The 27,715-nt window shown below is 40.1% G+C and overlaps 1 protein-coding gene across 4 annotated transcripts in view; it reads left to right on the top strand.

Moving 5' to 3' along the window:
• CSTF3 (cleavage stimulation factor subunit 3) overlaps nucleotides 1–27,715 on the top strand; it is a 49,523-nt gene that overhangs the window by 12,097 nt on the left and 9,711 nt on the right. For all 4 annotated transcript variants that reach the window (XM_041461760.1, XM_041461761.1, XM_041461758.1 and 1 more), the window contains exons 4-11: nucleotides 21,533–21,565; nucleotides 21,944–22,041; nucleotides 23,416–23,482; nucleotides 23,579–23,613; nucleotides 23,722–23,848; nucleotides 26,323–26,400; nucleotides 26,585–26,747; nucleotides 27,249–27,358. In XM_041461760.1, coding sequence (XP_041317694.1) covers nucleotides 21,533–21,565; nucleotides 21,944–22,041; nucleotides 23,416–23,482; nucleotides 23,579–23,613; nucleotides 23,722–23,848; nucleotides 26,323–26,400; nucleotides 26,585–26,747; nucleotides 27,249–27,358 — 711 coding nt within the window. The remainder of the gene's footprint in view (nucleotides 1–21,532; nucleotides 21,566–21,943; nucleotides 22,042–23,415; nucleotides 23,483–23,578; nucleotides 23,614–23,721; nucleotides 23,849–26,322; nucleotides 26,401–26,584; nucleotides 26,748–27,248; nucleotides 27,359–27,715) is intronic.

Genomic DNA, 27,715 nt, shown 5'->3' with positions numbered 1-27,715 from the left:
AAATTCCTGTTGTCAGTGTAAAGCTCCCTGCTTTAAATCACATTCAGAGATGAACTGACAGACATCTCCTCCCCTAATTTATAATCTAAGAGTATTTAGAAACCTTAACAGTGCAAGCTTGTAACAGTCATGGGCAGAATTTTTTACCTGTTCCTTGAGGGAGGGCAGATCAGCACCTCAGCAGTTACAGGTACCAGGGACCGTGAGGTAAATCTGAGAGGGAAAGAATTGTCATAACCATCACTAGTTCTTGTGTGTCTGCTTATGTATACACTTCAAATAGTAGAGAAATGGAATATATAGTTCTGTTATTCAAAACAATGGAAAAATAGGAGCTGTAGATTCCTGGTAGAGGTTACACCTGAATAGGGTTATATTGGAAAAAAATGTAAGGAGGTGATTTTCAGAAACTTATTTTTTATCTTAACAGCCTAACTTTTAAAATCCCAGTTATGACTTATTGTAACCAGGAAAGTTGAAAATTAACATATTACAACTGATAGTGGCCAGTTTACGAGCAAAGCACTCTACTGTTCTCTGGTTTTTTTAAGCATACATAGCTATAAGTTGAAATAACTTATTTCCAAATTCCTCTCTAAAAAAATATGCTCACACAACTGGGCACTGTAGTCAGTGTTGTTTTCAGTTGCATATTATTTGTACAGTCCATCTGGGTGAATTCAAATCAAAATGCTTTATCAAGTGATTAAATTAAGACTCAAGTGGTTAAATTAAGAATCAAGTGGTTAAATTAAGACTTCAATTAATTTTTGAAGGCTGAGTAGAGGAATTCTGTTCAGGCTTCTTTTTACTGCAGCCTTAAGATGTACAAGGAGTATAAGGAAAGTATTTTCCAAAAGTTTTTTTTCCTTGGCAATTTTAGTAGCCTCCTCCTGCTAGAAAGCTTTTCTTGGGCTGTTCAGAAGTATATAACTTTCTAGCCATGAAAAGTACAAAAAAACTGTGGTAGATCTCCTGCACTGTTTTCAATTTACTTTTGCTGCCTCATTAATGAAATCTGCAACTTGCAAAATCTTCAGTCATCTGTTACCTGCATTTCCTCTGATGTCAAAACAAGTATTTTATTCTTCAACGTGAAAATGTTTTCTCTTTCATCCCAGAAAGAGGGGGGGAAGTGGGGGTTCTGTTCTGGCAGGTTGTCTTTCACTAGAGACTTTTGCCCTCTGAAAGACACAAATCAGAGCTGAAAAACATTACCTAGTTCTGGTGTATTGGAAGATGAGCCAGGGTGAGGGTTATGAAAAGAGCCTTACGAAAAAGAAGTTAGCCCTTTAACAGCTGTGCTCTCCAAGTTGTTAAAAGTTTTTAAATTTCCCTTTGCCTGACTTAACAAATGTGTTCTCTTTAGTCACTTCCAGTGTTCAGTAGAAATTGTTGATAAACTATCTGAACAAAAACTGCATATGCCAGTTTCATTTGTAATGTATAACTTGAAAGTCAGGCCTTGCTGCTGTGATTACCTCTTGGCTTTATGGCTGTGTTTGTTCAGCTCACTGACTGTTCTGCTTTTTGTGTATGACTGTGTTCCCTAGTGGAATATAGCTGAGAGCAGTGCTCAGCCAGCACTCAGTGTATCATCCAGCTCACCACAACTGATACACAGAGCATGCTAAAGTAACAAAATTAGCATTTTGTGTGCCAAGCACTGATTTATATGCTCTGCTCTCTGCATTGTGACTGGTTAGGTAGTCAGTAGAACATGGAGATTAGTTAGGAAGAGCATGCTTTGACAGTCTGTTAACAGGAATTACACTATTAAAGTTGAAATTGATGAAAAGTTTGGATTCTTGCACTGGTTCTTATTTCTTCTGACCTTCAAAGAAGAACTACAGGACTTAGAAATAATATAAATGGATGAAACAACTCCTAGTTCACAGCTGGTTTTGGGTCATACTCTGAACATCTAAGTAGAGTTTTGGATTTGCTAAATATTTAAGCAAGTAAAATAGTGAACTTGCTATTCTGCATCTGTTAACATTTAGGAAGTGAAACAGTCGTGCTATTCTTCCCAAACTCTTACTTTCTCTAGTTACTTAAAGTACACTTTTCTTCTGATACCTTTCTCATAAAAACCTCCTCTCAGAAAACTTGACTCGATTGATGTGGCAGTGCCTCTTTCACAGTTGTATAAAGGAGTGTCTTAAGTCCCAGCCCCACGTGTGCCATAATATTAAATTCATAGATCACACAGTCTGGACTCTAGCCTGCTCTGCTGCTGTGCTGTGTCTCCTTGGGTAAGTTATTTAACCTGTTTGCCATTATGAAACAGATACCTACCTACCTCACAGGGTTGTTGTGAGGCTGCTTTAGTGATTAAAGTGCTTTTGGCACCTGCCTAAAAGGTGCTACAGAAATGTGAAAATAAATCCAGTTTAATACCCTGTGATCCCATAGGCCCAGCTGTCTGTTACTGTTTCCTTTGTCACTTTGACTGATTGAACCATCTTTTAGATACAGAAAGACCTGATAATGCTTTTCATGCTCATGGAAGAACACTTATTTTACCAGTGTCATAAATGCTTCAGTAGCTCTGAAGCAAGCTTTTGAAGTTGCCTTTTTTTTTCTCTGCTAGTTTCCTTTGAGAAATCACCAGGTTGAAAATCCTCTTGAGCACATTCATCAAACTGTATTCACATATTTTCAGCATTTTTTTAAATGATCTAAGGAATTTTTAGTTCCATGTACTCTGAATGGAAGGTTTCCTCTGTAATTGTCCTGAATGCTTCAGGCCAGTTCACACCACACCTTTTTACCTTTTTTATTGAGTGGTACAGCATTATATCCTGGTCACTTTGAACATTGTTAATAGGGGTTAAAAGGTTGCCATAATTAAAGACATAAAAATCATATCCAGAAGACAGTTGTGACAAGTAGCCCCAAGTCTAGAAACAATAAATACAAAGCTGGTAACATACATGTAAAAGGTTTGGCTGTTAATATGTATTTTTTGTCTTGAGAATTTTGCAAGACTCCTGTGTTATTGCTTGTCCTAAAGAAATGCAACCAGATACATTTGTTTAGATAACTTCTATTTCATATGGACATTTTGAAGTTTAAATGTCTTTGTAACAAACAGATGCTGTGTGAAGCATCTCACATTCAGGGGGTTGGACCACAGCTTAGGGTTGATTGTTTTGCATTTCATCTTATGCAATACATCAGTATCTTTAATTAATGTAATTCACACTGGTGTGGATACTAGTCAGAATGTATCATTTAACGTACTTGTGTATGAAAAATGTAAATAAAACCATTTAGAAAAATTACTGTTTTTGTTTAAAATGTCTGTGTTTCTTCAAAGTATTTTCTTCCCCTGTTTTACTTTAGTCTGGTTATGAATTCAGAAAGGAGAATGTTGTGCATTTCACCAAAATTATTCTGCTTGGGGAAAAATGGGAACTGACTTCTGTCAGGATGAAGTTGGAGTGATCAGAAGTCAAAGTAGAATAGACTTCTTGCCTGAGATTCTGTTTAGTGGTACTTTCAACTGAACATATTGTGTGTATCACCAGCTGATCTTAGTGAATTTCTTAATGGAAAGCATCCCCATGATAATCCATGCCCACCCCAGTAGCCAGCCACATTTCTCATGGTAAGCTTTGAGAAACTGCTGTACAGGTGCTCTGTACAAATACCCATACTCCACAGTCTTGACTGCCTCAGTCTGAGATTTTCAATCTTTTTTACAGCTATATTATTTATGATCTTTTCTTATTCGTGTGTGGACTTGTTCCATTCCTGTTAATAAATGTTGTTCTGTCTGTGTGATTATTGTAGACTTGCACTAGAAAGTGAATGCACCTTTTTCCTGTCTCTTCTGCTAAAGTGTCAATACAGATGTGTCTACATCTTGCATAGTTCCCCTGATCCTATAAGCTGTGTAATATCAGAAAATTGCCCACATACTGACATTTGTAGTTTGAGAAGATGCATGCAGTACAACACTAGTGGGTTTCTTCATAATTCTGTTTGCAGTATTTGATCATTAAAAATACTATGGGGAGGTTTTAGGACATTTTTGAAGTGGAAGCGATGCCTAATGAAGAGATTACTCTGAACCCTCTTCTATAATGTGTTGCTATTTACACATAAATAAACACAAACTACTTCCTGTTCTGTTGTATTCTTTCCATGTGGGGTGACAGAAGTTAGCCATGTTAGCTATGTGCTCTTGTTCACAACATTTCTGAAATGTCCCTTCCAAATGTAAGAAGGACAGTGAAAACTTACTGTGTGCTTTCTTCCATTGAAGTCATTTGTTGATTCTTTGTTATTTTGAGGGGGGAATCTGTGTGTCAGGTCAGGCACAAACTTGGGCTTCCTATGTCTGAACCTGGAAGAACCAGAAGTTAACATGTTTCTTGTGTATACTGTATTTGCTATGGATTGGTTCTCCATCTGCTTGGGAGAGGGAGGCTGTAATTGTAATCTTTGTTTCTTTTCTATATCTCTTCCAGCTGCCAGCTGGTTGAGTTCCTGATCTTTGTTCAGATTTTGGGAAACGTGATGGTTGAGAGAACACTTCCTGTTAAACCGTCTCTGCTAATGCTACTACATAAAATAATGTGTGGCTGTTTGCTGCAGAATGTCTTTACAGACTGTGGGAAGGCTTTGAGTCATGGCTGGGATGAAATCCAGTGACTTTTCTTAGCTGGAAGGTCTGTGGGAGCAAGCCCTTCCCCATGGCATTCCTGTGTTTGTTAGTACTAGTTGTCTTCATTTACAAGAGTGTGTTGGGCTTCCTCCTCATTTTATTCTTGATTTTTCTCACCAGTGGCTTCAGAATGATGGGTGCTCCATATCCAGTGACAGTTTTGGATTTCTGCAATGACACGTTGTGTACCTAACATCCTATGACATTTTTTTTGTTTCTTACATAAAGCAATTCAAAAGTGACAAGAAGGAATATGCATTGGTCTGTAACTGTATAACTGCACAGATAGCATTTGCTGTGTGCACATTATGTACATGTAGTTAACTACTACATGAGGATATCTTAATTTGTAATTAATTAATTTCTAATTAGAAAATATTCTGTTATTTCTAATAGAATTATTATTATTATTATTCAATTATTTCTAATAAGCTAAGTAATTTGAATTTGATCTGTAGTGGGGTTTAACTGGTTTGGTAATGACAAATATTCCTAATACAAAAGCATGGGAGCATTTCCAGGGTCCATTGGAGCATTGTAAGTGTTACATTTTGAGGATAGGCAGATAAGAAGAAAGGTGTTCTTTTTTAATTGAATTTGTGCACAATTTTCAGTAGTAACTTCTCTAGGGTGGAGTCCTGTTGCATCTGGAGACAAAACCTCACTGTTAATCTGAAGTGTAAACAGCTGGGCTGTCTCTGTTCCCTTAAAAGCAGATTGGACAAGCCCTGTGACAGGGGCTGTGCATTAATCTTACCTTGCACCAGTTCCAGTGAGCACAGTGCTGATCTGTTGGCAGGTGCTGTACCCAGTGCTCTTGTAGATTGCTGGGCTCAAGGCTCTCAGAGCTGTGACATCTCTGACGTACTCCAGAAGGAAAGTATGCTGAGGATGTGTGCTAATTTTATTCCTGCTTTCACCCTGGCTCTGAGTTTCAGCAAAACAGCTTGTACATATGTTTAAATTACACAGTTTTAACCCTCAATTCAAACTGTTCCTCTAAATCAGCTAATTTGAAAAGTTGAATATTGTGATGGAGGGTCAAGTATCTTACCTCCTTTAATTCCTGTAATATCTCTGGATGAAACTTAGAGAGTCTAATGAGGACAGGATACTCAGTCCATTTCTTCATGGTTTCCATTAGTGCTTGAAGTAGAGTCAGAAATAACAAGTGTGTGAACCTAGAACAAGAGATGACTGTACATTCTTGCTATAAACAATCTGATACTTCTGTATTGGTTTTTGTGAGAATGAATACCTGGCTTAAAATACATCTCAGGTCTTGCATTTGGACTAAAATAATGCCTAGTTGTTCAATTTATAGTATTTTCTATGTCCAGACTGCAACAAAGTCAACTTCCTTTAGCTGTTGCTCACCTTTGAAGCATGGGTTTTCAAACACAGTTTTTACTGTTTAGACAAAATTAAAATGAACTCTCAGTTTGAAATTCAGATTTGCAAAAACGGGGTGGCAGGTGTGTAGTTGTATATATACTGTCCTGCAGATAAAACACATATGAAGTTAGCATGTCAGCTAACTTCATTGTATTCAGTGGAGCTGCATTTAAACATCAAACTATGTTTTTTAAGGTTCTCTTAATTTAGGATTTTTATTATTTTATTTTTTATGGTTAAATGAAGACTTAGTATAGGTTCTGTGCCTGTGGATTCCTGAGGAATCTCTCAGACTATGTATATGCATCTGTGTTCATGTGTGTATATATGTTTAGATAATAAGGTCACACAGCATAATGTTCTTTTTAAATCACAGAGTAGGAATAGAAGTAGGTGCAAATTGTCTACAGGTAATTTACTCAGGCTACCTAAAAGTGTAGGTACTTAGAAAAATAATGTATGTAGAATATATGTAGAATTTCAGTGAAAAGGATTTTATTCTTTGCAGCTTCTCTCTGAGTGCAAAAACATGGCCTTGGTGCTGTGTGTAAAGGAGTAGAGCTGGATTTCCTCTTTATTTTTGTTGTCTTGAACCCAGTATTGGCCTGCCTTTTCTCCATTCCCACCCACCCATCACAGTACTGTCTTTGTGTGTTTTTAGGGCAGGTGCAGGAGTATGTTCTTTGTAAGAATTGTGAACTCTCAGGTATTGCTGGGTGCAGTATCTTGCAATGTGTGCTGCAGTTCATCTTTCAGATGGAGAGGAGGTGCCAGGAGGCCTTGGCAAGAAGCTGTCACTGCACAGCTCAGACATGTTCTTTCAGTGCCACAACTGTACTGACCATTTCAGATGGGACAGCAAGGGGACTGGGGGGGGAGATTCCCTAGTAATGAAATGCAACTGCTGATTTGATCTAAAAAATAAATCTCAAATAATTCCCTGACAGACTTTTTAACATTCTGATTACTGCAGAAGAAATCTGGTACTCTTGCTATCTCTAAATTATGCTTATGCAGTTGAATAGCTGCTGGTTACTAATGGTATCGCATTTTTAAAGTGTGCAAGCACATTTAACAGCCTGTAATAAGCAATATATTGTAGGAACAGTTCTGAATTAATTTCTTTTAAACTTACCCTGAAACATGGTTTAGTTAGTCTCTCTAGGTTACTCTTTCATATTGTATCACAGACTTAGAAGATTTCATTACAGCCTGCAGGAGCTTGAGGTACAAGCAGCCTTGCTATTGATGTTAATGCAGCAGGGGCTAGAAGAATGGTAATTTCATATATAGGCTTGCAGCTACTTAAAGGTGTTAAGCATTTCTTATATACAGTAAATGCAAGCTGAAGATGAGTGACAGTGAATAAGTTCACAAAAAATTGCTTTTGTAACACATTTGCTTTTGGAAGCTTAGCTTGCAGTTTTCCTTCCACCAGCTTTGTCAGTTGACCCCTTCCCAAGATTTTCTGTGGTGCTGCAGTAATTAATAACTTTAATTCCCAGCAGTGTGCTTTGGAAGTGTCCCTGCACAGCCTGACAGTGCAGCCAGGTTTCTACATGAAGCAACATTTCCTTCATACCAGATCAGACCAGCAGGCCCTACACTGAGAGCCTTAGTGTAGCAGGTTTCATTTCACTGGGGGAATTTTATCATTCTGGTCCTGACTGACTGGCTTTGGGAATTTTAAGTTCTGCCTAATTGCAGGATTGTGCTAGATATTCTTACTCCATGTGATGATGGCCAGTAGTTGGATAACAAGTGACTACGGGAAAGTTCATTTATAATAAAGAACATAAAGTTCAAATGGCCTGCTTCTAAATAGACAGGGATAAAAATGTGTGTTTAAAAGCACACATAGATGCCCTGGAAAACCCTACTAGCTATTTAAGGATTTTTTGTAAAAATGCACTCTCAAAACAGTCCCAAATGCATGCTTTGTTGGTCCAAGTCATCCAAGAAGTGCAGTGAGTGCAAGCTAAATGCAGAGCAGGGTTCCCATCCCTACTCCACCCCCTAGGAAAGAAATTGCTGCTCTGGTACCTTACTTGCCCATGATTGTTGTCCACCAGTTACCATTCCCCAGGGAAATGTTACCAATAAATGCAGCTCAACTGAAATTCTGCACAGAAGTCCTTGAGCAGGATGGGCAAGCACCTCAGAATATTCCACAGTATTTGCTCTTGATAAAATATCAGTGCTTGTAAGCCTGAGCAGGAAACAGACTCTATGTTTTATTGTTACAGGATAAAAATTTAAGTTCTCCCATATAAGATGGGACTAAATTTAATTCAGGCCTCACTTTTTTTTTGCGGGGGGAGGGGGAATTCAATTTCAGATGAATACACAAAAGCACATGCTTTTTGTGTGTGTACAGGATGGGTATTAAAAGGGAAATACTGTGGAACTTTAAAATTAGCTGATATACTTGAATTTAGGAACATTTTTTCTGGCACTAAGCAAATGAAGGTAAGTTTCATGCTAGTAGTCTTAGCTGTTAAAAAAATTACTGTTGCATTATCAGGTATTTACAAAAGAAAAAAGGCATGAAGTTAGAGATGACATATTTATTTGTCATTTTACTGGTAATCCCAAAGTTTGGGTTTACCCCTAGAAAAGTCATCAGTAAGGTCAGCTGTGGGTTTTTTAATTTGCCAGTGAGAAAAGCACTGGTGTTTTCAAATAACGAAGTTGGATAATTCTGGTTGGTCTTTTGTCTGAGTCAGATGAAGACCCTGCACTGAGGAGGTGTCCTTAGACTTCTAGCAGTCTGTCATTGCTGCAGAAGCTTCACAGTCAAACATTTTTCACTGCTCTTGGAGTGTACCTCTGTGCCTCTGACACACGGAAATGTTGAGCACCTGCTGAGTTGCTGCAGCTGCTTGAACCCTGTGGTGGTAGCTGTGTTTGCCTCCCAGGCTGGCAGAGTTGCTGTAACTGTCTGGAAAGTGCTGATTTTCACCTGTGAGCAGAGATTTTGCTGCAGTCAGTACTGGAAGTCAGTTCTCAGGTGCTGCCTGACTCATTCTGTCACAGAGGTTTTGTGGTGATGCTTCACTGTGCTGCTGAGCCTTCAGAGTGGAGTTTTTAAGGCTGCTACATCACCATGATGATGCGTGCCCAAACCAAGCCAAGCACCATTGCCAAACCCTTTCTCTTCCAAAGCTGGCCTCAAGCTTGGACCTGGGGAGATCCAATCTTTTCTTGGGAACCTTGGCTGCCTTGCTGGGAGCTGCACATTCTCCATTTAGAGGGCTTACATTATGTTTTGTAGCAGGTCTCTGTTTTGTACTTAGCAAAATATTTTCTTCCAGTTAAGCTGCTGTGTTAGTTACGTGTCCCTTTTACAGACTGATTTGGTATTGACATGTGCTTGGTGTTTTTATATCAAACCTGCTCTTGGCATCCTAGCTTAAGGCAGCAAAATAGAAGAAAAAGGAGCTATCTTAGATTTCTGAGATCCCTCATGTGCTTCTATGCAAATTAAATTAGCTGGGAGCCTACATATCATTTTTAACACCATGCTTTAATTTTCTCTTTGCAGGCATTTGCAGCATTCTGTAATGCAAGTGCTGTCTGAATGTGTTCTGTATTTACATAACAATGCACCTAACCCAGGAGTCAAAGTCAAGTCCTGAATCAAATAATTGCCTGCTGTCTATCTCCTGAAGAGGCTCCTTTGTGCAGAAAGTTTTAGGACACTTTACCATGGGCTTCTGCATGATCAATTATAGCAGAAAAGCCCCAAAATGCTTGGTTAGAGGGGTAGGGGAGAGAAGTTTCAAACTGAACAGATGTTCTGCTGTCTCAAAACAGCAGTTCCCTAGGATGTGTCTCATTCTGCATGGCCAGCACATGGTGGTGGTGGTGGGCTGCAGAAGAAAATACACTTTTCCCTGTGAAAAGCAACAAAGAAATGAGATTATTAGTACCAAACAAGGCTTTACTGCAAAGAAGCTGTAATTGTTGTGAGTGTTCTCTAGCAGAGGGGGCAGAACTGCCAGCAGTATTTATTTGTTTTGCACAAAAGGTGTCTAAAAGTAGCACATTTCTGGTCAGTAAGCAGGTGTTCTTTCTAGCATGTGGGTCAAGGCTGACCTTTGGCAAGGCTAGGGGTTTACCTGTGCCAGTTTCTGTTCATTACTCCCAAATCAGAATCTTTAGCTTAAATATGTGACCCTAACTCCTGGTATTTGTTCTCAGTATACTGAGAGGGGGATAGGTGGAAGGAAACTGGGAGGTCAGTGGTGTCCCATCTCTTGTTTAGGCCACAAGGGCTGTAAGGTTCTGTACTGCTTTTATGATGGGCTTCTGCATTTCATCTTCCTCCTAAGAGGTGAAATAAGCTGCAAATGCACCTACCTAGGCTGCATGGGAAATGAATGTTAGCTCCACTGTGATACTGAAATCTGACATCAGAGCAGCTCTTCTCTCTGCTAACCCAACACCAGTGAATTTCAGATAGGAGCAACATAATGAATTGTCTTTGCAAGTCTTTTGTCTTAGAAGTGCAGCTGACTTAAATGGGTTTTAATCCTGTAATTCTGATAGCACAGAGTGTATAGAAAAAGCCCACAAGCAAACAGGAATCTCACATAAAGTGTCAGTCATTTTGAGATGCCCTGTAAAATTAAATTACTTGTGTCGAGCCCTCTCACCTTTCAGTGAGAGATTCCCTCTCACCTTTCAGTGGCAGTGTCACGTAAGCATGGGAATGTGCGATCTGTGGTTTTATTTTCCAACTTCAGTGCATCTCTACGTAGCCAATTATTCAAGTGTGAAGTCACTTATTAGGTGATCTAAGCACTAACATCAACTTGTAGATTTACAAGTAGCTATACAAATATTTTTGTCTTGATCCTGTTTTTTGAATAAATTCCCATAAGTGGAAGTTGAGCAGGCTTAACTTTAACCTTTGAGGGCATGAAGCTGAAATTTAGGGAAGGAGAAGAGGAACCCGCTTAAAAAACTCTACAGTGTTTAAGGGGAAAAGCAGTATAGCATTTACATATTCTAGAAACTTGAGAGCTTTGTAATACAAGCAGTCTCATCAGCTAGGACAGTAATTTCACTCAAATTCAACTATTCTGGAAAGAGGATCCATAGTAGTTTTGCAGAGCCTATCCATGGAAAGTTTTTGGATCAAGTTTTTACCAAAAAGATTTGCATTGTTCATGTGGTTTTGCATTGGGTTGTTGGTGATCAGTGCAGATGTGGTAGCTAGATATGGAGGAGACCCTGCAGTAAAACTCCTATCTTGAAGGAAACTGTTTCACCACTGAGTGCTGTTTTTATAGTGAATTCTGTTTTCTCTTCATGGCCAAAAGACAAAAATCTGGGTGTTTAATTCTGTGATGACTCTTTCCTTTTCCAATATTAATTTAATATTATAGATGAGGTTCCCCAGTAATTATGATTAAGAATGTGCATTTTCAAAGACGACATGGGGGAATTCCCTTGATTTCTGACAGACATTAAAGATTTCTGATGAGGGCAGCTGCCTATATTAGAAAAATAACTTCCCTGAACTTCATTCTTGTAAACCAAAAGCAGCTCAGTCATCATCTGAGGCAGATTATTACCCTGGTTTAGTAAATGATTGACGTAATCCTGTTTCTTAATGATTTCCTAGGAAGTCCATGGCCACGCCAGGAACCACATCCCTTCCTTTAAAGATTCATTTCATAGCACTGCAGTTGAAGTGTGCTTGGTTTGGGATTAGTGGGTTACCTCTGCTAGGGTTTATTTTGTAATGCAATGTACAATAAACAACATCTTGTCAGCTGCAAATCAATGCTGGGCTGCAGTTGCAGAGAATTACTTGTGCCTGAGCATTATTCTGGACTATTAACTTTGAGATTTCTGATTTATGGTTTCCTGTGATGAGACAGCTGGCTTGTGTGGTCAGACATGAGAGCCCTTAGGCACTTTTGGGGGCTGAAGATCAGTCTAATGGTTTTGAGAACCATTCTCTGGGCCATTTCTGCTACAAATTATTGGAAAATTGCTCTTTATGTTCTAAGAACAGAGGCAAAATATTAAGAACAATTTATTCTCTGCTAACAGGCCAAGCTGGTCTTGTGCTAATATTATGAGAGTAAGAAGATTATGCTGTATGACATAATTACATCTTCTAGTACTATTTTTTACTCTTTGAGTAGCCTGTATTCCTTTTCCTTAGGAGAATTGCTTGTTTGGCTGGCTTTACTGGGGAGAGCCTTTCTGAGACCAGTTCCATGCTAGAAAATGTGAGCCATGAATGCATGGCCACTGAATGAATTTGACCACTCAAAAGGGCAGCAGTTCTTTCTGGTCTTATGAGATCTTCATTTGGGCTATCAGCCCTTTTTGCTAAGTCCCTGTAGAGGCTGCCTTACAGATGTGTAGCTTTTTAAACATTTTATATTCTAGGATCTCTTGAAGAAGTAAGATCTCTTTGAAATTGTAAATTGCTCAAGTGTACTTTTAACATACGCTTGGTGAATGAACAGAGATTTCTTCCATAAAAATTATTATTATTTGATAGCCATATTTTACTAAAACAAATTCTCTGAAACACTATAATTGACAGTTTGGAAAAAAATATGCTTATCAAATTTACTATTTTCTGCCCTTTTGTGCAAACCCTTTTCATCTGAAAAGAATGTGTAAAAATTGTAGGCATGTGATGAGTATAGTGAGAAATTATAAAACTATAAATCTAACGGGGAACTCAGTGCCCCCTAAAACACCCATTTTTCCCAGCTATAACCTCAAATGACATAGTAAACTGCCATTTTCTTTAAAAATTTGAGGGTAACAAAATGAAAGCAGGAATGATTTTTTTTTAAATAGCTGTACATTACTGTAATGGACACTGATTTCTGATAGACATGAGAAAACACAATGATTTCAAATTAAGAGTCTTAATAAATGACATCTTAGGTCACAGCCTTGAAACGTGTGAGAGGAGCAATTGGCTTTTTTCCCTCGGTAGTGATGCCTCACATACCCTTTATTCCACGTAATCTGTTGCAGTGGTCTGATCCCTGCCTTGTGTTTAGGTCTGAGTGTAGCAAGGAATGTCCAGCTTGGATTATGGGGTAGAGCCTGTCTGGTGGCACTGGCAGACTGCTCTGTGCTCCTCAGATAACAGGCACTGGTGCCTATTATCTTATTAAATCAGCTGAAAAAAGCATTAGAGGAGTGCCTGTGTTCAATTCCAAGGCCCTTCTGAGGGACTGTTCTCTTTTGAAAAGCAATTGAAGTAGACAAATGGTGACATTTGTCTGATTTTACAAATTAGGGATCTCTAGCCAAATGAGATGGGTCAATATCTTGGCTTTAGACTTCCATCTTAATAAAACTTTTTAACTTCAGTGATCTGGCCAACAGCAAAGACTTCAAATCTTTAATTTCTTTATCTCATTGCATTTTGTCATGTTAGTGATTATCTTGCAATATATGGGTGCTAGATGTGCTTTTGAGTCCTATAATTTGAGAGTTAAATGATAAAAAATACATTCTAGGAGGAGAATCACTGCTGATTTGCGTGCTTCCTGAGAACTGCAAAGGATCCCAATAGCTCTGGGAATGTTAGCTATCCAAAAACACATCCTAGAACATCCCACTGCTTCTGTAAAGTACAAAAGACTGAGAAAGGGATGAGCAGCAGAAATGAACTAAAGCACACAGGAAAAACCAAAATGCCTAAGTTGGGAAGGAAGCAAGTTTGCAGGGCTGTGAATGTGGGGTGGTGTTTTCCACTGTGGCTTAAAGGGAGTGTGAAATTGAAGAGGAAATTACAAGCCACGGGGCATGTTGAAAATTGACTTTTCATTAAAATGAGATTGAGAATCTGGTTATGAAGTAGAATCTGGCTAGAAAGTAGTAGGTGCTTAGCATTTGTAAATTACTCCATACAGCTAATATTACATTCAATTTCATAATGGGCAGATTGCCTAAATAAAAAAATGTAATGGTTTTCCTGAGTTGGAGAACATATTAAAGAGTGGGTAGAAACAGAGCAAGGAAAAAAAGCTGGCAGTGCTGATGTGAGCTGTCTATCTGGGAGCTTCATCAAGAACAGCCAGTTCAATAGACTCCCAGGAAAAGAAAACTTAGACATGGAGCAGTTCTCTTCTTCACCCCCAATTTCTGGGCAGTTTTTAAATGTCAGAGCTGTAGGGTGGTAAAGTAAAAGAGAAGTGACGCTGTCTTTTTTGTTTTGAATAGCACAGAGTGTGCTTTTTATCATGACTTAAAAGCGCTGTTTTTGCAGCTTCACTTCACTGCTAATCTGTGAGAGATGTTTGCAATACTGGGGCTCAGTCAGTCAGGAAGAACAGCAGTGCAAGTAATAACAGATGGGTTTGGTGTTTAATGTGTTTGGGGGTTTTTTTAATGAAAGTGTGTTCTTTCATTAAAGAAAGTAACAACTCCAAAGCAAAATGAGAAGAGATAACAGTAGGATGCTGTAGATAGAAAGAAAGAGAAAAGACACAATGGAAATCGCTTCTCTTTTACAATCAGATTAAAAACAAAAAATATGTATTTGATGTGTGAAATAAATCAAGTAGGGAGTAAATCAGTGATTGCAATTCAGAATCATTCTCCAACCAGAAAAATCACTGAAGACTTCTGTCACCACAGGTTGGTTTTTTTTTAAGGCAGCCTATAAATAAATATTTCTCTGTACACCCTCTGTCTAGTCTCTTGAGAGTGGTGCCTGAAAATTTCCATTCTTTTCAAAATATTAACATGAAGGAAGGCCCACCCTGCAGGACCAATAGTCCAGCATTTTTTGTAAGGGGGTTGGGGCAGATGCTACTCCTGCAAATTTGTCTGTTTAATAGAAGTAGACAAAATTCCATTTCTATTTCTAATATTCTATTTAATAGAAAATTAATCAAATTGCACTAAGGTGTAAACTGAAGCACAATTGCTTATTTTAGTAGCTCTCTCTCTGAGCTCATATTTGTTAGTGAAGCATTTTCCCGTTACACTAGAGCAGCTATTTAGCAATTAGATGATGTAGGTAGTTCTTTTATATTCCAAACTATATTATTAGCAGCAAAGTTTATTTACTGCAATGCATTAATCGTTCATCACTTCTAGATCAATGTTTGCTATAAGTAACAAAGAGGCTGTCCATATTCTCCATATTCCATGTAATACTGCACTTCTGGAATGCAGTTTGCTCATACCTAAGCATTTTCTGTTGAAGTATTTCTATGGATTGATTCCTTTCCTGATGCATCTGAAAACTAAAGGTACTGAGTCTTTCAGTCTAATAGATTAAACAAAAAGACGTCTTCCACTTGCAGTTTTTTTTTAAGTGGTAATTATTTGTTTATGTAGTTTTTCTAATTAAGAATGACTCTTAACACTTTAACTGGGGAATGTTACTCTGTCTGCCGAGGGGCATTTCACAAGTTCTTCTTTTGCACCCTTTTCTGAAGCCTTCTGCTCTGAGCTGCTCCCTCACCACCCTCAGGCCCCCTCGGTTCCTTTCTTTCCCAACCTCCAGATAAATCTAGTTTTATGTTTGCAGTTCCAGAAATGGCCTTTTCAAATCTTCAGTCTAATTTTTGCAGTTAGTCAGTGAGGGAGATGTTCAGGCAGAGATTCTCCAGGCTGTTGCCTCTGAGAGGAGAGATGTTGGTAGACTGTGCTAACTTGGTATGCTGTGGTTAATTGTTTCTCAAGGCTGTTGCAGGATTTATTAAAGGCTTGGGGTGATGAAGCTGTAATGAGAATTTTCAAGAAGTTAAAAGAGTGAGGAGCAGTCTTGCCTATTACTGCCCATGCATGAAGTGGCTCTGTCTCTGCCACTGCCCCGTCCCCATTTCCTGCTGCCACTTAGCTCCTTATGAAAATTGCTGCCCTTCATTTCCTAATTATCATTTTTCCTGTAGACATGACCACATTTTTCTGTTGAAACTGGTAATGTGTCTCAGAATTTTGCTATTAAAAGTCAGCTTTCCCACTATCTGTTCAGTAAGTGTCTGTTCAGCTATTTTTGTGTGCAGGATATGAACTGATAATTGGATTTACAGAACTGCAGCTTTGCTTCATTAGCAGAGCCAGTATTCTCAGTTACTGTAAAGTTTTTTATTATATATACAGTGAGCAAATTGAAAGTGTACCTAACTATAAATATAGTGTGTGTGACACCTCAAGGATGGTGGGGATCAGGAAGCTGGTGGAACACTGGGACAGGTTTCCCAGGGAGGTGGTCAATGCCCAGAGCCTGCTGGGGTTTAAGTGTCATTTGGACATGTAAATTACATTTAGGTGTAATTTAGCCCTTAAGAACATCCTTGAGCCTCTTGTCAGCCCTGAAGTTGGATTGGGAGATCAGGGTAGATTCCTTCCCACTGAAATATTCTATTCTTAGGTTTCCTCAGAAGCAGATTGCAAGACAGTGGGGATTTTCCCCCCTCTGCATTACAGCTGGGTTTTTTGGCAGCTGTGAGTGAATCCTGTTTTTCATGTGATATATCTAGTGGAAACAACATGACTTATAAATTTTGATGCTATGGCTCTGGAAGCTCTAGAAATAGTCCTTGTAAATAGTAGTTGGAGGCATTTAATTTAGAATAATTTTAAGGAACTTTTATGGCAGACTTTGAAATTTAAATGTATAAGCAGGTGAATGTAGAAAATTACAGTTCTAAATGAAAACATGTAGAATCTCATCTTGCTGCCTTTTGAGAAAATGAGTTTTCCCTTGGTCAGTGTACTCTATCTCTTCCTTGCAGGCTTTACTAATAGCAGGATAAAAGCTGTATATTCACAGGGAATATTAAAACTCTGAATGAAGACAGCAGAAATACCTAATAATTCAAGTCTTATCTGGGACAAATTGTAGCAAAACAATATATGCAAAAATTGCATCTGCAGTCACATGCTAATGTTTTTAAAGAAAGGATTTGGAATATCTGACACAAATTAAATATATGCATAAAAAAAATAGTTTTGCATCCAGATTTTTAGACAGTGATAGTCCAGCCTCCTTGGGTTAATGACCATGGGGAGGTGCAGTGTTAACCCTGCCTTTTTTCTGCATTTCATGGGCCTGGGCAGAGCTTGGGTTGCCGTTTGCAAAGGCCATTGCTGTTCCCTGAGCTGGAGCAAAAGGAGTTTGTCACGTTAAGTGCTCACACAATTACTCACTGACTGGGATCCCCAGCAAACAGCAAAAGGCTGAATGTGCTGAAGATAGAACAGAGAATTAGCAGCTCCATCCTTTCAAATGCCACTCCTTGGAGGTGGTCTGAACACTTTGAACTGCTGTGGTCCCTAGCCTGTACTTTGGAAACAGAGAAATGTGAGTGTATTTTCTTACACCCACAGTTCTGTACTGCTAGAGACCCAAACTGCACCCCACTGTGCTTGACAGTGGGGAGTTGATTATTTCACCCTAACAATCAAGATGTAAAAGACAAAAAAAGCAAATGGTCAACGCAAATGGATTCAGTGGTGATAATTTTGTGTAGTCTGGTCTTATTTTTAAAATGTTTATTTTATTTATCTAACACCCAGTCGTGTGACTGTCAAAGGATCTAGGTTTTCACAATGAGTTCCCTTCAGTTATCAAACAAAAGCAGTTTTTCCAAATATATATATTTAGACTCTGGTTGTAATTTTGTACTGTGAAACAGATGTTGTGTATTTTTTTTTTTAAAACCCCAAACATTAAGGATGTTGCATGCCTTTTAGTGTTTGTAACAAAACCAGATTTTAGGAAAATCCTCAAAAAGTTAACACCTGTGTAGCTGTGGTGGTTTTTTTCTCTCGCAGTTTGTCTCTCATCAGTTGCTGCAGTCTCAGGTGTACAGAGTGTTTCTCTTCAAGTCCAGAAAAACTCTAAAAAACCTTAGAGAGTAGTGCAGGGGCAGTGGGGGCAGTAAAGAGAGCAAGAGGATCTACCTCACCAAGGGGAGGGCTGCAGGGAGTGAATAAAGGAACATCAGATTTTCTGCTGGAGAAAATCTTTTTTTTCCCCTGGAAAGCAACAATTGCTAGAAAAAAATGGAGTTGGGATATAGAAATAAATCAAACCTTGCTGGCCCTTACTAACTTGTGCTTCCTTAGGAGCTTGATGGAAAGCTGAAGAAGTTAAAATAAAATGGATGCTTTTTAGGCTTGTGTTGCATGTTGGCAGACAACTAGAACTAAATACGTATTACATCTCTAGATTAGCAAAATCACTTGCCTTGCATAATCATAAATGATTCATGTGGCTTGTAAAAGTCTGTTTAAAAGGGTGAAGTGCTGTGTAATTTATGGATTAAGTTTTGCCCTTCAGTGCTTGTGAAGCTCGTTATAGGGAATTACATTGTGTATTCTGGGAAGAAATTTGACTTAGATTATGAATTCGTCTTGCACAAAGATAATACAGTAGTGACTTAAATTTCTTCTTGGAGCATCAAATCTAAAGTTACTCTTCTAGCAAAGGAAGTGGAATTTCTCCTTGTCACAGGCAGAGGAAGGCAGGTTCGGGTGTGTTTTGCTACAGGAATGTCCAAGCATAGCTGGTCAGACTGGGTAATCTTTGTGTAGCCTTCAAGGATGGAGGGGAGACATTCATTACATGGATTTCACCTTGGAATGAGGATATCCCTCATCTCATTGAGTAGGAGATGGATTTGTGGTGGAGCCATTCCTTTGTGTCAGCTTGTGAGGATTAGACCTGCCCCTTGAATTAAAGCAGTCAGAACAGGAATCCTGGCTGCCTTAGAAACTGGAGCATAAGCTGCTGTAAATATCTTTACAGTTGACTTTATGTTTGTCTTTAAAGGACAAAATTACAGTATTAACGTCAGTTCTTTAATGCTTTCCCACATGTCATCAGTGCCTGTTGCAATGTCTGTCATAGGAAAACCAAGAAATGTGTGACGTGTCCTGGGGGCAGCACCTGCCCCTGCTGGGGGTGATGCTGGGCTTTCCCTGAGCCAGGGCTGCAGGGCTGTTTGCTTGGGAGTGGTGAGCCAAGAAATGCAGGCAGATTCCTGCAGGAAAGATGCTTTTCTGTCATAGTTGAGACAGTCACAATACAAAGCAAGTCTCCATTCTCAGAAGGCTTCAAACCTGTCTTTATTCTGGCATGAATGCTTTTTACACATTCTTACAAAACTCCTTGTTTTACACTTCCTTTACAGGAAAGACAAACAAAGTGCTTATTGGAATAGGCAGTTGCAGGTTTCTCTTCTTTATCCTTCTTTCTTTCTTGGTTTCTATGTCAATGACCTTGGTAGGAAATTCTTTCAGGGGTAAACATGGATCCTCTTATCAAACTTCTCGATGTCTCACAGGAGTCGCTGTAAAACCTCCTCCACACTTTTCCATTGAGAGATCCAGTAAGCATTGGCCAATATTGCTTTGCTTTTCTTCTTAAACAAATCCTGCCTGCCAGCCTCCTAACTCCACTGCTACCAAGATTTCTGAATTTTTAGGTACCAAACCACTTGTGTGCATTTAACAAATACAGAACGCTGACTTGAAGTCCAGAAGTGGTCAGCAGCTTTTGATATATATGATAATCACACAGCAGATATTTTGCTTTGAGTCATAACCCATGCAAATAAAGACTATAACCTCTTTTCTTAGCAAAGTAGTTTTCTTTTCAAGGTCTTTGGTTCTGGGAAGTGCAAGCAGTCTAATTGATACATACTCCTTGTGCTCCATCCTTTGATGTTGCCTGGTGACAGTGCTGCCAGGGGCTACTAAACTTGCTGACACTGTTTTCCTGGCTGCACCTGGGAGGCAAACTCATTTTTTGCCCTTTCTGCCTGCAGCTTTTCCTTCTGAGCTCTTAAAAATTATTTTTCCTCCCGTTACTGAATAACTAGAGGGTGATGCCTTTTGTCAGTGGCAGGGCCATGAATTAATTATTTAATTTTCACAGAAGAATTCTTACTATCTCCTGTCTCACTCTGTTTAAAAAGATAATTAATCCTGCCTATCTTGTTGAAGGTTTTACTTAAGTGCAAGGGAAAGAAGGTGCAGGCAGCTGTCCTGTGTGCTAAGAAACCAAGATTCATTTGTTCTTTTTCACTCAGCCAAGGATAGCAGGAGATTTTAGGGAGTGGGAGAAGAAGGAAGAAGTAGAAATTTTTTTTTTTTGGACTCTTTGCAAGACACAATTAGGTTTACCTTCCTGCCATCCTGGATTGTGTGGAATTCTTTCAGCCTGGGTGGGATACTGCTCCAGTTCAAGTATGGTCCAGACACAAAGGTCCAGTCTGCCTTGTGTGCCAATAAAGTTTTTTTTCAATATTATTTCAGTTCTCTCATTTTTAACTGATGTTTTTTTGGGAGTGAGAGAGATGGGGATGGCTCTTTTAAGCCTCTCAGGCCTGGGCTGTTGCAGAAGTAGAGACGCTCAGGGAACAGGAGGCGGGGTGTACTTATTTTAGATCTCCTGCAGTCCCTGTCTCCTGATGCATCTATTAAAAATTCTGTGTGTTCTAGAGTGGGAATGATAGAAACTGAAATCATGAATCCCTGGTGCAAAGGGTGCTGTTTGCTGCTCACACCGTGCTCCTAGGGGAGATGGAGAGGTGCTTGTGTTTCACACCACAGTAAAGGCTGGGAATCCTCTAAGTGAACAAAGAGCAGTGAGATTTAAAAGGGGACTTTGATGCTTTACAAAAATGCAAGACAGCATAACAAGTCCTTACTTCATTAAAGCTCTATTTCAAGGCATCTTTTAAGGGTGTTGTTGATTTTCCTTGTGTCATCAGGGTGTGGCTGTAGAGATTGCTTAGCCTGCTACCACAGCTGGAGCTAACAAATCCATGCAGGATGCCACTGTGCCCTCCTCATCAGTCTCCTGCTTTCCTTTGTCCTGTCTGAAAGGCAAACTCTGAGCTGGGGTCTGAATTTCACCCCCTGCCCTTGTGGTGTGTGTCTGAATGAATGAAAGTGCTGCTGGCATGTGAGTGTGCTTTGCTCCCTCCTCCCAGGGGGAACCGGGGCTGGGGCAGCTGTGGAAAAACAGGTTCTCCATGGGTATTATTCCCTTATTCAGCATCAGCAGATTGGAGCAAAGTGCACTTTGAGGAATGAATATTCAAGTATAATACATTTATTAGCCTAGTAGTTCTGTAAATACTGTATTTTACCCTTTACTAAATCTTGGCCTAGAAGCTCTAAATCTATATCTGCACTGAATGCATCAGGTTCCTTGAAATAAAAGGCTAAGTCTGGGTGTTCAAACCAGAAAGCAATTTTGCCTCCTGGTACCTACATTTTGGAATTGAAGAATTAAAAATAAAAAAAACTGCTAATTTTGCAGCAAAGTACATGACTTCTGTAGTTTTAATTATATTTTTACAACATTATGTGGTGTTTTGGTGTAATTAGTTTAGGCAGACAAAGTACAAACTGGAACGCTATAGTACTGTATGAAGAATATATTCCTACTATTCTAAAATAGTTTCTTAAGTGATTTGTTTTTTCTCTGCTTCCCTATAGATTAAAGCAAAAAATTATGACAAGGTGGAAAAGGTGAGTCATATTAATATATGTAATATATCTCTATAGCAAGAACAAGTACCTTGTGATTGGGCTAAATCAGATTGAAAAAACTCTGTAGCTGTCATTGAATGTGAAACACAGATAAAAAGTAGCACTAAAGTTGACTTGTTGCTGCCAAGCTCTAATCAGTGAAATGTGCAGGGGGAATTCTCTCCTTAATTCTCTCCAGTTCCCTTGCATAGCATGGAGATGCTTTAAGCATAAGAATGAATAGTTTAACTTATTCTTCCTTATAAATCTCAATCGTAATTAGAGGGGCTATTTAAATTCATTTTGTGTAGCTTTAAAAGTAGAAACCTAATTTCTGTGTCTGGAATCCTGATCACGTCTTCTTGATGTATTAAACAGTTATTTCAGCGCTGCCTTATGAAGGTTTTACACATTGATTTATGGAAATGTTACCTTTCCTATGTACGAGAAACCAAGGGGAAGCTACCTAGTTACAAGTAAGTTCCCAGAGTTGCTCTGAATTATTCTAGTTTTATGGTGGATCTCTTCTTGGTTTTTGACCAGGGGATGGGGAGGAGCCTGGGTGACAAATCTGTCTGGGGATTTTCTGTTGGGGGGTTAATATATAATCTGCATTTAGAAAACATTCAAGTCTCTTTAATTGAGCTTGCTGGGTAAAATTGGTTCCTTAGTCTGGATCCTCTAACAGGGGGGGATAAGAGCAGTGGAGGAGCTGGTGAATCATGCCAGTTCCCTGCAGATGGGATTGGTGCTTGAACCAGAAACCTGAAAAACCTGAAACACATTTCTTCCTCTTTGTCCTTGCCCTCAGTGTCCTGTATAGTCTCCACAAAATTCAGCACTGGTTCCAGCTGAGACCAGTAGCAGTAAAGAGTTCAGGAATTGGAGGAAGTTTTGGAAAGCATAAAAAAAGTCGTAAAATTTAAGGTGTCAGAATTTTGGGATATGTCACTCTTCATCCCCTTTCAGTTATTAAATTTTGCTTGTTTATATTCCAGTGGGTTGAGTTTCAAAAAAAATACCAGAGACTTCCAGCATCTATAAACTGTTTCTTCCCCAGCCCACCATAATTTCTTTGCACTATAATTGGCAAAATGAGTAATACATTAACAGAGAAAATAAGCAAGGGGTTTTAATTTATTTTTACATGACTGTTGTGAAACAGTTTTAGAAGTGTCAGTTTATTCAGTTTGCCTTTCCTCTGTTTCTCCTGTTAACATGGTCAAGGAGGCAATAAGGTACGGAAGTGTGCTTGAGTAAAGGAAATTAGGAGAAAATTTGAGGAGAAAAAAAAACAGCTTTCACTGAAACTTAACCAAGGAAGTTCTGTAAACATTTTAAATTTGAGGGGAAATACTTTGGGGGAAATAAGAAATCGTGTGAAGTATTCTGGGCAGTTTCCACACAAGGGAGCTACTCCTAATTGTCCCAGCCTTTTGGGGTTCCTGGAGAATTACAAAAAGGTTTGGGGAACTCTGAGGGGAAAAAATAAGAAACCATTGGTGCATCTGTCAGCTGAGAAGATGTGGAGAGCAGTTGGTTTCTTCTCAACTTCATGTCATATTCATGGATTTCCACTGACTTGGGGTGGGCCAGGAACTGTTAAAATGCTGGATTGCCACCAATGGATTTAAATAATTCTTGAATAAAACAAACAACCAAAACCCCAACAGAATCTGAAAAAGGAATTTAAAGCTATCTGAATACCAATTTTTGCTCTCAGCTGTTGAATGATGTTTCTCATTCCTTGATGTTTGGTTAGACTTTGCTGCACAAAAGAATACTCTTAAATAAAGAATTTAAAAAATACTAGACACTTGCTTTATGGTCTTTGTGGTTCTTTTCCTCAGAGAAAAAATGGCTCAGGCATATGATTTTGCTCTGGATAAGATTGGCATGGAAATCATGTCATACCAGGTATGTTTTCTTAATCAAAACACATTTTATTTCTAACTTTATGACAAGTACAGCTAACCATTGGTTTCACTATCTGTAATATTTTTTCTCACCTAGATCTGGGTGGATTACATCAATTTTTTGAAAGGCGTGTAAGTACCTAAAAATTACCTTTTTTTAAGCTCAGTTAATGCAATGCTGATGTTCCTGCCAGTTGTGACCTGTCATAGCTGACCTTGCTCTCTCTCCCCACTGTTTAGAGAAGCAGTAGGATCTTATGCAGAAAACCAGAGGATCACAGCTGTCCGTAGGGTTTACCAGCGTGGTTGTGTCAACCCCATGATAAACATAGAGCAGCTCTGGAGAGATTATAACAAATATGAAGAGGTAACCAATAACTGATTCTTTGTGACATTCAGAAAGAAGTAATTGTCCTGTAATCAAATATGGTGCCCGAGCCATATCCCCTAAACACATATGTATAAAAGAGATGACCGGCAGTATAAACACATTTTTTGTGTGCAGGATGTACCAACTCCTGTGGCAAAAAAATCACTCCTGAGTGATTTTTAAATTTCTTTCAAAGACCCTCCATGAAATTCATTTGACTGTCCCATTTCCCAGTTGGCCCAGTGGAATTGCTGGTGAGTGAGTGAGACTTCACTGGAGCAGCTCAGCTGGCAGTGAGGACTTGTGTCCCTAAGGAGGCACTCCCCTCCTTTCACTTAGAGTCAAATGGCATTCAGCTGGGATGGTTTGGACTTCCTCCACAGCATTAAGTTACGTGGTCTCAGTGCTTAAAAGTGCTCCTCACCATCCTCCACCTGAAGCCATGCCAGAACCCCTTCAGGTGAGTCTGCTCCCACACTGCCTTCAGCTCAGCTCCCTGGCCTTTCAGGCCAGTTTGTAGCTGCACCTTTAGATGTATTTTAAACACATCTGGTGACCAAGTAGCCCCAGTCAGCAGCAGTGTGACTGCAAAGCTGATGTGGATGCCCTTGTGCTCAGCACTGCCCAGCAGGGATGCTCATACAACCCTGGTCCTGCTGGTTGTGCTCAGGCATGGTTGCTGTGGGTCCCTGTGCCCTGAGCAGCAAAGAAGGGCCAGTTCCTCTTCCCTTGTTGCTAATTATGCAAGTTGTGAGCTTGGTGCCCTCTCATGTTAATGGTTCTTAGCTGGTGGGAGAACCTCTGGGTGGGAGAACTCCAGGCATCCCCAGCCATGAGTGTGTACCATGACAGCTCATTGCCCCATAGGTGTTTGGGGACACCACTGCTGTCCCCAGGGAGGATGCCCAGGACACGCCTTCTCCAGTATAGAAAAATCCCCAACACAACTTCCCCATAAACCACCCCTTCCCTTCCCACACAACAAGCTAAGGCTCTCAATGCTGGTTCCTCCTGCTTTCATTACACATGCCAAAACAATGGGGAAACAATGCCAAAACAATGGCTCAGAGCTGTCCAGTTCCCAGCTGAGGCAGCTCTGACTGACACCTGGAGCTCCAGGCAGTCCCTCAGGCTGTCTGAGCTGGGGGAGCTGAGGGCCAGTGCTCTGCTGGGGCACAGGGATCTGCCTGTCCTGTTGTGGCTACACTGGCTCAGGGACAGGGCTGCTGCTCACAGGTGTCCTGGCACAGGGAAATGCTCCTCACCCAAAGGGCTCTTTGAGGGGGAGGCGATTGCCCATGTCAGCAGCCCAACAGAGCAGAGACTTCATGCAGGTCTCAGTATGAAAAGTTAATGGCCATTTGCTGTAATTCAAGCTTTCCTTCAGCTCAGCTGTAGCCACCAGGTAACAATACCAGGCTGTCAGTCACCAGTCTTTCATTAACTAAATGGTCAAAAGTGGTAGAGCTTTTAGGGAGAGGTGGCTCGGTCACAGAGTGGCAGTCTGGCTCACAAACCTGCATGGCCAGCATGAGCTGGGAGTGCATCCTGGGAGAGTCCTGCTGTACCCTCAGCCTGGTCCTGGGTTACCTGGGGCATTGCAGGGTTTGTGTGCCACATGGCCCAGTTTGCTATCCCAGATGGTGCCTTTGCTTCTGCAGTGAGGGCAAAGCTTCCTTTGCTTCCCAGCTCGGGTGCCTCTTTGGACTTGGACTGAAAGCTGTGCACAACTTCTGCACGGTCCTGGCAACCACACCAGCGAAATCCACCCAGACACAGCATCACCAAAGGGTGGCTGCTTTTCCTGCCCAAGAGCAGTTCTTCAAGGTTTTGTTCTTGCCAGAACCCTGTGCCCAGGCCTGGCTGCCCCCAGCCCCTGCTGCTCTTGCACAGCAGCACAGCAGAGCCCTCTGCACGTGTGTGTGCAGTCCTGGAGGGTGTCAGGCAGTGCTGACACATCTCAGCCCCAGCTGACAAAGGCAGGGTGTGTGTTGCATGGAACCTCTTCTAAGAGCCGTCAGTTACTTCAGGAACAGAGGAGAAGGCAGAGCTCTGAGCCTGGAGGTCAATCTCTGGTACTCCTTGTACCAGAAAATCAAATTGCTCACGTGCTCTCATTCAGGGAGCTGTCACTGGCCGTCATTTAAGAGCAAAATTGTAAATCACAAATACATTTTTCCCACTTTCACCCACAGCAGTGCATGTGAAGTTCATTGTATTTTTGAAAGTGATTAAAAATAGGCTGAGGTGCTTCAGATCACTTGAATTTTAGTAGTGAGTTCATCCTCTGATATAAGTTCTTGCCTATATATTTATTAGTGGAAATAAATATTTTGAGATTGGTATCTTAAAATAACTTTGTCCTTGCTCACTTTTGCATCCCCTTTCAAGCCCTTTCCTGTGTAAAATAAGATTCAGTATGTCCAAAGGGAAACTGCACATTGCCAATTCCTTTTTTCACCCTTCTCCAGGGCATCAATATTCACTTAGCCAAGAAGATGATCGAGGACAGGAGTAGAGATTATATGAATGCACGACGTGTGGCAAAGGTACAACCTTCTGCTGACTTTTCTTTGCTCTATTTAATTCCACAAACCAGCATTAAACTTGGTTCTTACATCAAATAAAAGCATGTACAGACTAATAAGGCTGGTATGCTAAAATATTTCCGTTTTAGAAAGCATAACCTGAAGTGTTCAATGTGTTTAATTCAAAGCATTGCTTCTGTTTCAGGAATATGAGACAGTGATGAAGGGCCTGGACCGCAACGCTCCCTCCGTGCCCCCACAAAACACCCCCCAGGAGGCTCAGCAGGTGGACATGTGGAAGAAGTACATCCAGTGGGAGAAGAGCAACCCTCTACGAACAGAAGATCAAACTCTCATAACAAAAAGAGGTAATTACATATCTCTAGGATGTAGAGAATTGTATTTCTCAGCTCCAGCAGAAGTCATGACATGATTTGGTGTTCAGGGATCGTGCTGGAGTAGAAGTTGATCAAGTTTCTTGAATTGTGTGGGTGGTTTTTTTATAAAAAAACAATCTAAATTTTGCTAAAGCCAAGCTGAAAGTAAGAAATGGATTTTGGGACACAGTGCTGTAGTTGTGTGCCACTGAACCTCCGGTGCAGCTCAGGAAACAATAGATTGCAGCCTGATTTTATGGCTGATTTTGAGTGAGCTGGGCTTGTTCCTCTGTGGACAAGGCAGGTTTTAGCTGCTGATTGTGGTTCATAAAGTTCCTGGCAATATGAAAGAGCTGCAGCAGTGACCATTGTATTCAAAGCCAATTAGTGTTGATGTTGTCTGATTTATGTGATGAATTTTGCATTCCGTACCTGGGTTGTACAATGGTGGTACCGTTCCCAAGGAGCGTTTCTCTCGTGTTTTGCCCACAGTGATGTTTGCCTATGAGCAGTGTCTCCTGGTGCTGGGCCATCACCCAGACATCTGGTATGAAGCAGCTCAGTACCTCGAGCAGTCCAGCAAGCTGCTGGCTGAGAAAGGGGTAAGCAGCTTGCCACTGGCTTTCTCTTATTTCCTTGCTCTGACATGGTGTACTGTCAGTTCTTCCTCAGAATCAAGGAGGGGGGTGTGAAAAATAGTTGTGACATGTTCAGAATTTTCAAATGTTCAGAAATTTCAAACTAAAAATTTTAAGAAATAAAAATGTCTGCAATTTAGATAAGAATTGTGAAAAATTGCGTCAATCTTGGCCAGTTTTAGGCTTGGGGGATTTTTTGGGCCTGATTTTGTGATTCCTTAAGTTCTGGAGGGGTGATTATCTCTTTGTTGGAGCACTGAATGGAAATTCACTGGGGCTTGTCACACACAGAAGATATTCCATAAATTTTCCTTCGTTGTC

Source organism: Pyrgilauda ruficollis, unplaced genomic scaffold (genome assembly GCF_017590135.1).
Source record: "Pyrgilauda ruficollis isolate IOZ18807 unplaced genomic scaffold, ASM1759013v1 scaffold153, whole genome shotgun sequence".
In the NCBI taxonomy this organism is placed as follows: Eukaryota; Metazoa; Chordata; class Aves; order Passeriformes; family Passeridae; genus Pyrgilauda; species Pyrgilauda ruficollis.
This window is presented reverse-complemented; position numbering and strand designations above follow the sequence as displayed.